This window comes from Lepisosteus oculatus, chromosome 9 (assembly GCF_040954835.1).
Source record: "Lepisosteus oculatus isolate fLepOcu1 chromosome 9, fLepOcu1.hap2, whole genome shotgun sequence".
NCBI classification, from domain to species: Eukaryota; Metazoa; Chordata; class Actinopteri; order Semionotiformes; family Lepisosteidae; genus Lepisosteus; species Lepisosteus oculatus.
Genome location: NC_090704.1, coordinates 18,848,932 through 18,864,043, shown reverse-complemented (window position 1 = coordinate 18,864,043; position 15,112 = coordinate 18,848,932). Strand labels below are relative to the sequence as shown.

At 37.6% G+C, this 15,112-nt stretch overlaps 1 protein-coding gene across 2 annotated transcripts in view; it reads right to left on the bottom strand.

Moving 5' to 3' along the window:
• Positions 1-15,112, bottom strand: part of rabgap1l (RAB GTPase activating protein 1-like) — a 378,884-nt gene that overhangs the window by 15,471 nt on the left and 348,301 nt on the right. For both annotated transcript variants that reach the window (XM_015355764.2, XM_006635021.3), the window contains one exon: positions 5,071-5,163. In XM_015355764.2, coding sequence (XP_015211250.2) covers positions 5,071-5,163 — 93 coding nt within the window. The remainder of the gene's footprint in view (positions 1-5,070; positions 5,164-15,112) is intronic.

Sequence of the window (15,112 nt, the reverse complement as noted above, 5' to 3'; positions counted from 1 at the left end):
TAAGGGACTATTTTACAAATGAAAACATTGGAGAGGGGGGAATATTTTTCCTCCATGTGGAAACCATACCATTACCAACACTGTAAACCACAAATCTCCTCATACATGTAAATTGATTTGGGATCATCTGGGATGAAAGCAATATAGAAATGCAATAACTCATTTTTCATTAATCAAGCCACTGTTTTTCACTACTTTGCACTAGTGCTATTGGAACCAGACTGTATCAACACTGCAAAGAAGTTTCAGCTAAGAAGGCTGCTTGGATCCAAATCCTGTTCCTGGAGAGCACCAATTGGTCTTAAAGGCCTCCAGTTTCCAAACATTGAGGACACCTAAGTATTAAAACAGGTAAGCACGTCAATAAAGAGACCTCTGGTATCTGAGGACTGACTCAAACTTGGACAGTATACTCAAATGATTTCTAAATTATTTAAATAATTGGTTTAGCAAATCACCTATTACTGCTCCCAATTTACACATTTTATTTGCTCCAGGATCTTTAGGAATTGGTGACTCAGTATAGTGGCAATCTATAAAACCTGGGTTTTATCAGGGTTGGAAACCCCTGATTTGGACTGAAAGTTAGTTGAATTTAGCATCCACCCATATCACCATGGACCTTCAGATTAAAGGGAACTAGTACCGCCCCAGCTGTACCCCAGCTCAGAACTTTACTTTATTCCATACCTCCCTGACATTTCTGTGCTTTGGTAAAGATACAGCCCCTGCTGTTTAGATCATTAAAATGGAAACCCAATTGTTTTTCACTGTCTCCAGGTTAGCCTTAAGGCTTTTACATATCTGGTTCTCCGGAATGGAAGCTTGCAGTACAGGTGCTGAAGCTAGTCCAGAGAACTGAATTTAAACACCTCTGATTGTCACAAGTGTTGTGCTGAAATAATGCTGACTCATTTAAAAAAGAACAACATTTGGAGTACTCCAAATCAAGCAAAAGCCTTAGATTTTCCACCCAAGCGTTACTTGGATGTTCAGTGTATTTCCTTGTCATTTCTGAAGACCAGGAATAACAGAATTGATCCATTCTATATAGATGAAGCCATTGTTCCTGCTGTCCTATATAGATGAAGCCATTGTTCCTGTGACTTGGTGCCTTGCCTCTTCACTTTTCATCACTGGTCATGACTCCCAAGTATCAAGCAGTTTGCAGTTTTCAGAACTGCACTTAGTACACACATAGTGATAATGTGACTAGTGATAGTCACTGTCACTATATTGAGTCATAGGCAACCTTAGTCATGTAATTTAAATTCTTCTGTAGAACACAAGATTTACCTTTTGCCCCATTGTTGTGCAGAGATTAATGCCTAATTTTCTCAGCAAGATTTACAATGGTCTATGCCTTGAAAAGACAAATTAAACTGAGCTCTGTGATCTGAGTGTTTGTTGATAATTTCTGTAACTGTTTCTTTTAGGCCATGTTTTTGCTGAAGCTGTTTTTATCCTTAATCCAGCAATCTGAGTATAACAACTGAGGTTCAAAGAGGTTCAGCTGAATTCTTCTTCCTTTTTCTGAATGGGAGGGAAATGCAAAAGCAGATTAAGATGTTTTTTTGTCAGTGTTGGGATTGAGCAGTGACTTTTGCATATCCCAAAATCATTTGAATAGTAAAAGTCTGAACTTTCTTTCTGATTTACATCCTTTATGCAAGGGAACCATGCAGTGATACTAAAATTACTTTGATTTGCTGTATTTTTTCCCCTGAAAAAACAAATTTCCTCACACAGGACTATAGGTGATAGGTCAGGTGGGTAGCTGTGTCAGCATGCGTAGGCTGCAAAGGAACAAGTAATAGGTTTATTCCATGCTGAAAAGAGAAGAAATAAAATACAACGTTTCGGCCGTGGAACCTTCTTCAGGTGTGAGCCCACCTTCTATAGGTGATAGGTGCAGCCAATAAGCAATTATTTCATTTACACTATAGCCGCAAATTTGATAGGTGAAATTCTTTTCCTACGTTTGAAATCACAAGTCTTTAGCTTCTGCCACTCATTGCAGCATGATGGTCTTTGATTTTATCAGCAAGACTCAAAACACTTCACTGGTGAATCACATTGTTCAAAAACATTTACAAAGAAATTTAATACAAATTATTCTTTAAAGGAGGTAATATATCATTAAAAGCTTGTTTTGCGATAAAAGCAACACATTGGTTACCTTTTTGTGATCTATTTTTTTTATTAGAACAGCCTCTTAAGATGTCCCAAAATTTGGATTGTTTTTAAATGTCATGTGATTGAAGCCAACTTAATACTCAGAAATAGTGGAGTAAATCTTAACCTCCTCTAAAGAGAGAGAACAATGACTCAGTCAGAGACTACTTCTGCCTCTTTCATTGCAAACCCCTTCAGACCACTGTTTTTTCATTTCAGGGCTCCAAGTTCTCTGGTCGCAGACTGACCATCACATTCGCTCCTAATGCCAGATAAACAACTGTCCCTCTCTTGTGCGCAGGCTGATACTGATGGAAGGGTCTAAACAAAAACAAACTGAAAGAAGAGGAAGATCATGTGGGGATCACCCAGGAAAACGATGGTTTGCATGAAAATCAGGGGCTTCGCAATCAAGTTAGGCAGTATCATCTACAGTTCCCTCCAGAATTATTTGCACCCTTGGTGAAGATGAGCAAAAAAGGCTGTGAAAAAATGTCTTTGTTGTTTGTCAGCTTGATCTTACACTGCAAATATGAGAGAAATCTAACCTTTCAGTGAGGTAAATGATTCAAAGAAAAAAATCCTTATAAAAAATAAATAATAATCACAATTATTAGCACCCCTGCATTCAGTACCCTTACTTTGCCAAGATAACATCATTGAGTCTTCTCTTATAATGCTGGATGAAGTGGGAGAACACATATAAAGGGACCTGAGACCATTCCTCCATACAAAATCTCAAAGAGTTCTTGGTCTTTGCTTGTGGACTCTCCTTTTCAGCTCAACCCACAGGTTTTCAATGGGATTTAGGTCAGGGGACTGGGAAAAATCAAGCAAAACTTGATTCTGTGGTCAGTGAAACATTTTTGTGTGGATTTGGAGTTATGCTTTGGATCACTGTCCTGCTGGAAGATCCAACCACGACCCAGTCTTAGCCTACTGGCAGAGGCAGCCAGATTTTTATCTGAAATCTCCTTGTATTTGATGGAGTCCATGATGCCATGTATCCTAACAAGATTCCCAGGGCATTTGGAAAACAAAAACAGCCCCACAGTTTCAAAGATCCACCACCACACTTCACAGTGGGGATTAGGTTCTTTTCTGCATGACCTTGACTCTTTTTACGCCAAACCCACCTCTGGTGTTTGTTGCCAAAAAGTTATATTTTTGTCTAATCTGACCATAGAACCTGGTTCCAGTGGAATCAAAGTTCCAGTGATGTTTAGCGAACTCCAGGCACATACTTGTGTGGTTTGATGACAGCAGAGGCTATGTTCTGGCAAGCCTTCCAAATAGTTGTTGGTATGGAGGTGGCGTCTAATTGTAGTTTTGGAGACTTGTTGACACCAGAATGCAACCAACTCTTGCAATTGTCCAACTGTGATCCTTGGAGAAAGTTTTGCCTCTCGAACCATCCTCCTCATTGCGCGTGGGGGCAAAATACTCTTGCGTCCTCTTCCAGACAGGTTCATCACACCTCCAGTTGTTTGAAACTTCTTAATTATTTTCTTAAGTGGAGATGGGTATTTTCAGGTATGAAGCTATTTTTTGTATAGCCATTGCCTGATATATGAAGGTCAACAACCTTTTACCATTTGTGTATTCTCTGATCTTCTCCATGTTGATGGATGACTAAGGGTGTTTGGCTTGCGTGTCACCTCATATTTATACCCCAGTGAAACCAGAAGTCATGGAGTTCCTAAAGAGTTCCTAAAGACTCAGGTGTGCTTAAAAAAGGTAAAATATGAATGGGAATATATGTTAATTAGATGTTGTTTATAGGAATTACTAGGGGTGCCAATAATTGGGACACAATTTTTATAAGGATTTTTTTTTCTTTTGAGTAATTTTACCCCACTAAAACGTTAGATTTCTCTCATATTTTTTGTGTAAGATCAAGCTGCTAAACAACAAAGACACAGCCTTTTCTGATCATCTTTAACAAGGGTGCCAATCATTCTGAAGGACACTGTATTAAAGCCAAGAATACAGTGTCTATATGATGTACATACAGCAGGGTGCAATGCAATATTGTAAGATGCAAGATGGGTCATGGATTTTAGTTTTGTTTTTTGGTGTTTAAATTATATTGTTCTCTCTTCCTACCATAGTTTTGCTAAGTTTCCTCTGTAAAAAAACAGTGTTACTCCTAGCTCTGACTCTTCCCTCCTATTGCTTTAATGAAAGAGGTTTATGATTAGTTCACAAATCAAAATGTGCACTATCATCAAAGACTTTTTCTAGGAGCTTCTACCCCCTCTCTACAATTCTTTAACAATTCTCTTTTCTAAGATTATATATTGGCAATTGTTGATAACAGTCATTGCTAAAACTTACATTTGCTACAAAATGTCCTAATGTGACACATTGAGTAAATAACCTGCACAGTGACAGAAAGCTGTGTCCAAGCTTCTCTCCCTGTCTGTGTGTCTCATGGAGAGCAAGCTGGGGTATGCAAAAAGACAAATTCCTAATACAAGAAATTGTATATGGCCAATAAAGTGATCTTATCTTATCTTATATACATAGTAACATGCTAAACACTTGAAAATCAAGAGGAACAACTTTTCATCGTCAGCTGCCATTAAACTGTTGTTACAGTACTGTCTCCAAAAAACTGTCAGTGCCAATTAGGAAATTGTGTATTTATATACTAGCAACTGTTTTACAGAAAGGGCTGCCAGGTGTAAAGCACCCATAAGGCACTGTAGTTATCCAAATACTGCAACAACTGTCCAGCTGTTGAGAGAGATTCACCATAATAAGGTCTGACTGAAGATGAGTCTGGATTACAGTATTAGGCAGCTAGAAAAGTCTTGTTTATAATGACATGTTTTTGCAGGTCTCAGTCCTACTGGCATTCTGTGGTTTCTGATGAAAGCAGCCTTCTCTTACCTGGTACCGGTCGATAGGATCTTCCTGCTGCAGCTGGTTCTCACGCATAGACTGATACTCCTTTTCATATTTTTTCAGCTTTTTTGTGGGCACCTGAAAGCAAAAAACAATTAAAAATAGGGTAGTTCATATCTTTATATCAGCCCATGAGCACATTATAGGGACATGATCCCCCAAGCCCAAAGTGGCCTTGAATTCACTTGTTACATAAGGCTGTCGTTTTGGCGTAGTGGGATTCACTGCTGTCAGAGGATGGTGATTGGTATCTGATTTATAGATGAATACTACATGGACATGGACATCAGAAGTTCAGAATAGCACCAGGGTGGGGTGGCAAGAGGTACTTGGACACCCTGGGCATGAAGACCCCACCTTTGGGCAAAATCACAAGGGGCAGTCTACCCAGCACCAGCCTGCATGCGCTGAAAGGAAGGAGAGTGCCTCACAGCAGTGTTGGGGAGAAGTTAAGAAGGGACTTACTTCATGTCAAGGAAGGCATGACATGAAGGCACCTTCTGGGGGTGGGGAGCCCAGACCTCCTGCTGAAGATATAGGGAATACCCCCATGCTGAGGCCAACAGAAAGGAGGGAATTTCCCTTAGTCAGTAAGGAGTGCATCAGTGGATAAGGCCATCGAAGATATGTGGCAATGCAGCTGTCCAGGCCTCAGATTAGGTCAGCAGTGCCAGTTTATAGAACTTCTGTGGGGTTTCCAGGACACCTTTGCAGCTCAGGATGAGGACAGCACTCATACCAGGCTGGTGCAACACTATATCAAACATAGGGACAGCTGCACCCATCTGGTTGCCACCCTTGTTGTTAAGTGATGGAAGAACTGACCAATGCTGGCATTGTGGAGCCCTCAGACAGCCAATTGCTCTTCAAGCCAGCGCTCATCAAGAAGAAGGATGACTCCTTCCAATTGTGTGTGGACTACTGGGACCTCAAGCAGGTGACCAGGAAGGATGGGCTCTATTCTTAACAAACAGATCTCAACAGGCCAGATTGAGGAAATGGTTATCTGACATTTACTACACTTCCACTGGATCACTACAGGACCGAATCTTTTCCCTCCTACTGTACATTTTGTACATCAATGATTGAAGAGCAAACACACAGACATCTCATAAATTTGCTAATGACACAGTCCTGGTCAGCTTATTAAAGAAAATCATCATAGGTCCATTCTAAATGCTTTTACTAAATGTCTGATGAATTCTCTTTGGAGTTAAATGTTTTGAAAACAAAGGAACTAGTCCGTAATTTTAGGAAAAATGCAACACTCCTCTAACCGACTGTAATTAACGGTCAGACTGTATACATTGTCAATGACTACAAGTACTTGCGACTGGACTCAGACAAAAACTTAGGATGGGACAGTTGCTACGACATCATTTATGAAAAAGGTCAACAGAGACTCTTTTTTTGGTCAACTCAGCTATTTCAAGGTAGAATTTTGCTATAAGTCATTTATTGAAATTGTCTTAAAATAATTATGCAGCCTTGCAGAAAACTTCAAAATCTGTAGTAGGAAGAAATATTGACATTTAAAAAGTATTTTATCATAATAATGATGAAGTATTGTATACTATCAATAAAAAGACGAGTTCTTTCAAAAACCACTAGATGGAGGTATTTTTACACTAGTAAGGCTGGGAGGAATCAAATTCTGAGCAACACATATTGATCAAATAACCACAGAGTAATTAAATTCCCTTCCTCTGATTTATCTTAGCACTCAACTGGACACTCACCTCAGTATGAATTGTAGTACTCAGATAAACCTTGTTCAAAATTATTTTAGAATATGGCCTTCAGTTTTAAAACCATGTTTATTCATGTTAACATTCTACTTTAAAATCAAGTTGAGATGCACTCCAGAAAACATAATTTTTACCCCACTTTAACCTTTTGATGGCTGAGTGGAAATGAACATTCAATGGATCACAGATGATAAGGGTAACACAAGGCTCTGAGAAGTCATCTTGACTTATTTTTCCTGCAGTATGCAAACAGTGAAATTGGTTTCACATCATGCAAGTTGAGAACTGAACAACAAATTAACATATCTGTCTTCTGTAAAAGGGAAATGTTTTGACAATTTTTAAAGAGATGCAAAGTACAAATCTTTCTGATTTTCCAGTGGATTACATCTCTGAAAATAATAAAAATCTAATCATCAATCAATAATCATAATATGAACAAAGTACGTTTTTCATATGTGTGTTTGCTTATTGATAAGTACAGCATTTTTATTTGTATGGTATGTTGTTGTGTATCTTCACAGTAACTGAAATCTTAACCTCATTCAGTTTTTGACAATTATAAATGAATGCTTGTTTATAGCTACCCAACCTATTTAAAAACAGTGAGCACATCTAAGGAAACCAAACTGCTTAAAAGCTCAAGACCAGAACTGAAAGAATGTCCCCTTTAACAGGCTGCAAGACCAGTCACTCAGGCAGACAGACATCACATGTTCCAGGGTGGTGTCTTCTCATTACCATTTTTAAATGGAACCTGTCACCCAAGTCTATAACATTTCTCATAAATGGTGAAATTGGGGATGCTCTGTTAACATGTGTCAGAATACACATATTTCACTAGGTAGAAATCCCAATAAAACCCATAATTGAAAAATGAGTAAGGACCTGTATTCTGAGCTGATTATTCACTTCCTCCTGCTTAACAAGGGTGTCACGATGAAGACACAAGATCAGACAGTTTATTCAGCCTTTCAGCAGCAAGTTTTTCAAAGTCACTGTACTTCCAATGTGTTGCTTAAATACTACCTGGTAAACCACTGGTATGAAGCAAGTCTTCTGAAAATATGTGACTATTCACTGCTGTTGAGAAGACATTCTATTAAAAGGGCTTATTATTTTGGATTGTATAAAGATATTTTCCTTTGTGTTTTGCAAATTACACAAGCATTCTGGAGAAATGAAATGTGATGAACTAACACATATGCAGTTAGCTCTTCTTCGTCATTTCTTTTTTTCTCCTTCTTCTCATAATAATAATATCATAAATATTCTTTCTTCTTTAAAACCATTTTCCTTTCAGAAATTTGAACATCAGTGTCCTGACCAATTCCAAGTATACATATATTTCAAATCTTATGGGCATGTTACAACATAATGTTGCATAAATCTCCTAAGTGTGGTGTACTAAAATGATGGCCTTCTCAAACACTTTGTAAAGATAAAACTTCTGTAAAAGATAAAGATTTTTTTGTTTACATTTGTGATTTACATTGTGATTCACAAATTAGAAATGTGATAGAATAGAATATGCTGAACCACTGTAGTACACACAAAAAAACAGAACACATTAAATAACTCAGTTCAGACTTGGTTCATTTTCATAAGAAACATACTATCTTTGATGAAAGCAAAGGATAGCAACACTACTCTGGTTTTTACCTTTTTGTGATAAAGTCTGAGACACATTTACCCCAGTATTTGTACCCTTGGAACAGAATATCATATTTCTGTGTTATAAGAACCCTTCAAATGGCAAACTATTTTGATTAAATTGAGTTTGTAACAAACGTTTGTGAGGGATGACAACAGCCAATGTCTCTCTCACTTCTGCTACTTGAGCTAGTGATCCTCCATGACATCACTTCCTGAAAAAACTATAAATACCACAATCAGCCACTCTCACTAACATTCATTTTTCTGCTCTGTCCTCCACCCCATCTCCACCTTTGCAGCTGCCCCTTGGTTTCCTTCTCCCTCTGTATGGGTATCCTGACTTCCATGCCAAGGTTGGTCCTCTTCCAAGCAGGTTAGGCCAAAGTTTCTTATTCCTCAATAAACATTCTTAAACACTTTTTTTTATTGGATGATGTTATTCCTCATTAAGCATGAGGTACACTGAGATCATAACTACTAAGAGGAGTACTTTGACATCCCACTATCTGAGAACATCATAAACTAATGTCACTTGTTTTTATCAAAATTCCAAGTGACAGGTATTGCAGAACCCAATTAATGTAATTAATTATAAATGTAGACATATTTAACATTTTGAACAGCATTAGCTAAGTCAAAACAAGGGACTTGATCAGCAACAATATTGGAACTCAAGAACACAAGTGGAAATAAACCATAGGAACATTTAAGACAGGAAACAGAATATGTTTCCTCAAACAAATGATTTTGGGATTCTGAAACCAACTTCCTAGCTACAGGCCACAAGAGTGTATGACAAAGAATTATGTGATGGACTTTGGACAGCAGGGGATTTTAACTGCAATTATTAACATATACAGTTCCTGTGTGAGAAATTTTGTATAATAATGCTGACTGCCAATTAAGATACAGAGTCGAACTGTGTAATACAAGCCAGATGCCAGGCAGCCTTCTTTAATTGCTTATAGACCTAATTAAAATCACACACTACATTTCATGTTAATCATCATGGCAAACTTACATACATTGTACAGAGTGCTATATCATTAAAATGTGTAGCGTAGAATTCAACAAGCTAATATAATAATACTTTATAACTGCAACAAGTTATAATGCTTTATAACTGCAACAGATGCAACAGAGCACAGAGTACAGTATTGTTAAACACATGTCTAGTCAGCTGCCCTTGCATGTACCAGAGCCCAAAAGAGGAATTATTTTCTAGCATTGGGAATTTCAGCAATGGGACTAACCTGGATGGTTCCACTGTTTCTGAGGATGCCCTTTTCAAACCAGCAATGAACTCTACAGAGTTTCAAACCCAAAACAATGTACCTAAAAAAACGTTTATTTTCCTTTAATGTACAAGTTAATTTTTTTAGTTCATATAAAATTTCGATCACTGCTTATACAAACAGCAGTGTTACAATAGCCTGCTGACAGATTTTTCTGGTAATATTCCTGCATCCAATTTCAATATGGTACCTGTAGAGACAATGAAATGGATTGCTGCTGTGACGTCTTTTGAAACCCATGTTTATCATCCAGTCAATTTGGCAAGGCTAAGAGCTGACTGCCAGCTCCAATTGTGTGTTTTTCACATCTCAGCTCTCATTTTTGAACTGCACTCAAGAAAACAAGGAAGTGCAAGCAGACTCATCCAGCCTGTCCACCTTCAAGTCATGCTGTCTTCTTACATGTTACAGGTAACACACCCCAGTACTGAAGGAGAGCAAGGGCTACCCATAAGCGACAGAGAGGCTGCAGGAGTTACTGACAGCCGAGAGAGCCCTGGCCGACTAGTCCCACCCCGACATCCAGAGCACTAAGCCAACTGTTCTCTGCTTAGGGGAACAACATCACAGTTGGTCCAACCTGTGACCATAGAACTCAACTTGCTCTTGACAGACAACCTTATTGGTTGAACCATTTTGAAGGCTTCTGTCTTAGTTATAAATTTATTAACCACTAAGTTCCTTCCACAATACTTGCATTGTTTTAATCCTGCAATTGCAACGTGAGCACATCATATGAACAAGCAATTGATGTTTATCCAATTCAGGGTCATGGTAGCCCACGGCCTATCCTGAAAGCATTAGTTGCAAGGTGGGATACATCCTGCATGGGACTGCAGTTCATCACAGGGCACACACATACGCAAACATGCACACACTCACACCAGGGCCAATGCCAATTTTTTTTACAGAAGCCAATTAACCTACCATTATGTGTTTGGACTGTAGGAGGAAACCCAAGAGAACACAAGGAGAACATAGAAACTCCATGAAGACAGCATTCCAGGGTTGCAGTGCTGAGAGGCAGCAATACTAACTAATATATGCAGCCTGAATACCATATTTATAATTTTAAATTGTTTCCCACTCACAAAGCCACTCATTGGTACTCAGTGTTGACCAGACAGAAAGTAATTCAAAGTGTTTTAAGTGACATACTTCTGATCAAGATCACAGATCTTGAGCTACAATATAATGGTACACTTAGAAATTCCTCTATAACTGCCCCTTAAAAGAGAACAAATAAAAGAAATAACACTCATGGAAAATTATGTGTATTATTATTTTCCCTTAGAATAGTTATTTATGGGTTTAATACTCCTGAATGCAGGTGCATTCCGTAGTTAATTATGGTAGTTAATTCTGAAGTTAATTATGTAGAATGTACAGTAGTTAATTATGGTGACCTGTAGATAAGAAAGCAGAATTTACATTTTCTAAATCGTACAAACTCAAGACAGGAGCCATTTTTACTCTCAGACTGTTTCACAGCAGAGGAGTACTACAGAACTGTTTTAAATGTACATAAAATGCTCCTTTGGAGAGCAAATGTATTTATGCAATTCTTGTAAATTTAAAACAGTTATAGATATTAACTGTTTACAACTAATTTTAAAACTGAAACCAAAATAAGAATACTGTATCAAAGGAGATCAGGCAGTAAATTAGGAAATAACAGGATTTTGTTAGAAAAGAAAACTTAATTTGCTAGCAGGGATTGTAAATATACAGTTCCAGAGTTTCACAGTTCATCAGCTCCTGTCTTTACTTTTTTTTAAGAATAGAGAAACCAAGTAGTTTACATGGAGATTGTATCAAGCAAAAGAAGTAGGACAGTTTTTAATTATAGAAACAAAAGGGGCATTCTCTCACACCTCTGTGTCCCTGGCAGATGCCACAGTGCACGTATCATCAAGACATGTGCTCCTCCTTGAGAGTCAGATGTCTCCTCTTGACTTATCACACTGACCGCTGAGCTCACCGACCTCTCAGCACAGGAAATGCTCCTCACTGCTTCCATAGCAACAGTCACCCTTATCAGCTTACACTGCTCCCCAAGAGGATCCTTAGTAAAGCGCACGACAGATAATAATCTAGCTTGATCTTACTGCGTAACTGAAATTTCTGTCAACAAATAAAGCAGCTTTTGAGTCTAGTGCCTTTTTGGGATTTTACTGCAGTATTTTTTTAGTATATTAAGAGTTAGATTTTCCTAGAACACATCATTTTTACATGACTGTTTTTCTAAACACAGAGGCTAAAAGACATGTAGCAATACTGTTACGTTATGAATTAGTTTGCAAAATAAAATTGGAGCCTATTATCTGTGTACGTACAATATACGGTACACTGCAATTGTGTGCATACTGTTTGATATAATTCTTTCAAGAACACATAAAGAGAAATAACTCCAGTTTAGTCATTGCTTGTTATTTGCACAGATTGGATCTCTTCTTTCTCAGACTTAGGAAAAAAATATGATTGATGCACAACTATGAGTTACAAAAAAAATTTCACTATGACACTTAAGGACTGATCACTAAGCTCAGAACTGAATATAAAATCCATCAAGAAGGGCTTTGTGTAAAACAATTAAAATGACAGTCAGCATTAGAAGACCTCGTCACTGACAGACAGCTACTTGAGCAGGAAAGCTTTGCAAATGACAAGACTTTTTTTCTGCTGTACCAAGAAAGCAGAAATACAGACAATTAAAATAAATGAGTATGCAGGTTTCAGTTTCAGTAAAGATTTCTGTGAGGTTCAGTCATTTCTTTGCTCTGCATAAAGCCAACTTTCACCTACCTGCCACTGAAGTTTTTTCTGACATCTGCAGCTCTTGCAGCACACGCAAAACATCATTACTGCTTGCAAAGCAGTCTATTGAAAAACCCTCAAGTGACAAGCCATAGTTTGTTTTTCGACTTCTTGTAAACTCTGACAGCAATACAGACAAATGTGAATATATTGTGAGTGTTGTTTCTCTCATATTCCTCAGGCCCCAACAACTTTATGTGTGCACAGCTTTTAAAAGGTCTGATAACTTTTATGTCACAAATAACAGTAGAACAGCACATTCCACATTAACTGTATATATATTTTAATTGAAACTAGTGCTGGGAATTATGACATGCTGAAATACCTTGCACAGCTGGTGCTCTCCTGTTATGTGATTGAGCACTTTAAGAGCCATACTGTATATGTGGGGCTGTGTTCGTTTAAGTGATTTGATAGGAAAAGGTGCAAGCTTAGTGGCCCACTTTGTATAAACCAAGGCCCTAGGGAAGAGCTGCTCATGCTCAACTACAAATTTCCATTCCTGAAAGCACAACTACATCAGCTTTTATTTATGATAAATATTTATTTGCTGATGATTTGGGGATGTTTTCAACTATTTTTTCCACATGATTTCCACACACTGTGAAGTACCCCTGCACACTCCCAGTTTATGGGACTTATTTTTATTTCCATCTGGTATCACTATATACTGTGATTACCTAGACTCCTTTCGGGGAGTCTAGATTTAAATCAGATTTCATTTTTTTTCAGGGGTTAGTGCACTTGAATACGTGTATTTTAAAACAACAGACTTGAGGCATCAAGACCTCTGAAAATCTCCAGAAGGCAACAGACAGAATTAAAGGAGGACTGCAGATCTTGTCAATGCTGAAATATGATGCCAACTAATGCTGTGTTCCCCTAGCTGTGATTATTTTTTTAGCAGCTCATTTAAGCCTTTTATTCTATAGCATGTAAAAGCACACAAAACATCACATATTCGTTTCTGGTGCTTTCCTCTATCTATTGGATATTAACAGTTTCTTATCCAAAACCTTTCCCCAATTTCACAATCCACAAATTTCAAAATCAAAAAGTACAAAATCACCGTGAATAGGCTCAGGGGATGACTCACACCAGTTGGCTTTTCATGGTCTCACCTGACAAGGCAATTAGCTGCCTTTGAAATGTTAACTTTTCCTGTACTTTGAGAACTGAATACTGACATTATGTAAATCAGGCATAACTCAATTTCCAGTTTCACTTTATAGTGTCATGCCACTGAAAACTGTTGTCTAAATCTCTGCTTAATTACACAGTGAATTCTTTTAGTTGGAATCCTGGAAATCATATATTCTTATATAATCAGTAAGAGGTAGAAATCTGGTAACAGTAGCTACTGAACTCAAAACAACACCATCAAACACAGTACAGGAGTACTACTGGGAAACGATGTCTGGGGACCTGGGGACCTGAGCAACAAACATAATCCACTCAATAAATGAAACAGCCAAAACATTGTGGTTCTTCTCTTTTCAGCATGGAATAAACCTTTACTTGTTCCTTTGTAGCCCACACATGCTGAAACAGCTACCTACTTAAAGTAAAGACACATTCAGCTTTAGCATTGTGTCTTTATTAGGACAGAATAGCTATTGAAGTGCTGCTTGCCGCATGAACGCTCCACAAACACAACCAGGGAAAAAGGTGAGACCCTGAATCATATTTTCAATTGTCTCAATAGTCTCATAGTCTCAATATTTCAAGGGACATGCAAGATATGACGGGTTGAAAACAAGTGTTTCACAACTACAGGTTCAGCATAGGTTCTTTCCTAAAGTGGAAAGATGCTGTTTGATAAATTCTGCTACAAAATGTGAAGCTGGACATACAGTATTTTCACTTTATTCATTTACTAATTCAGTTAAACATCATGGGGTTCTAGTTCTTTAAAGATGCTGTTCTCCATCTTTGTGCTGCAGTTTGAATATGTAAATAATAGCATCTATCTGTGTATTCAGATTTAAATTCTCAAAGATGAGGTGTTCACTCACCATGTTGCCTACATTCATCTGGGAAATCCAAAACAATCAACAACTGATTAAGGATGCTACCTTATTTTTCATTTTTAAATAAAACATTTTAAACCATTGTGTCTGCTAAGACACGTTTTGTAACAGAAAGACTTACTTTTATTTCCTGAACCTTTTAAATAGCAATTTTGGCTGCAAGAACTGGTGAATTTGTATTGAGTTTTTAAAAGGGTACAGATGTAAATGTGCATATGTTTCTTTCTCCCACAATGTGTAGTGAAGTTGGGAAAGAAAACATGATATATCACTTGTTTGCCTTAAAGTGCTTGTTCAGATATTTTACATATTAATTTAGTTAGATTTCTTCACTGGTGTTGAATCTTATTCTCAATAACAATCACCCAATTCTTCATCCTTTGCAAAGACCAGTTCAATATTTGTCAAAAAACATTTAGAGACAGAATACTACAAGAATTACATAACAGCATATTTTCTCTATTCATGAATATGAAAAATA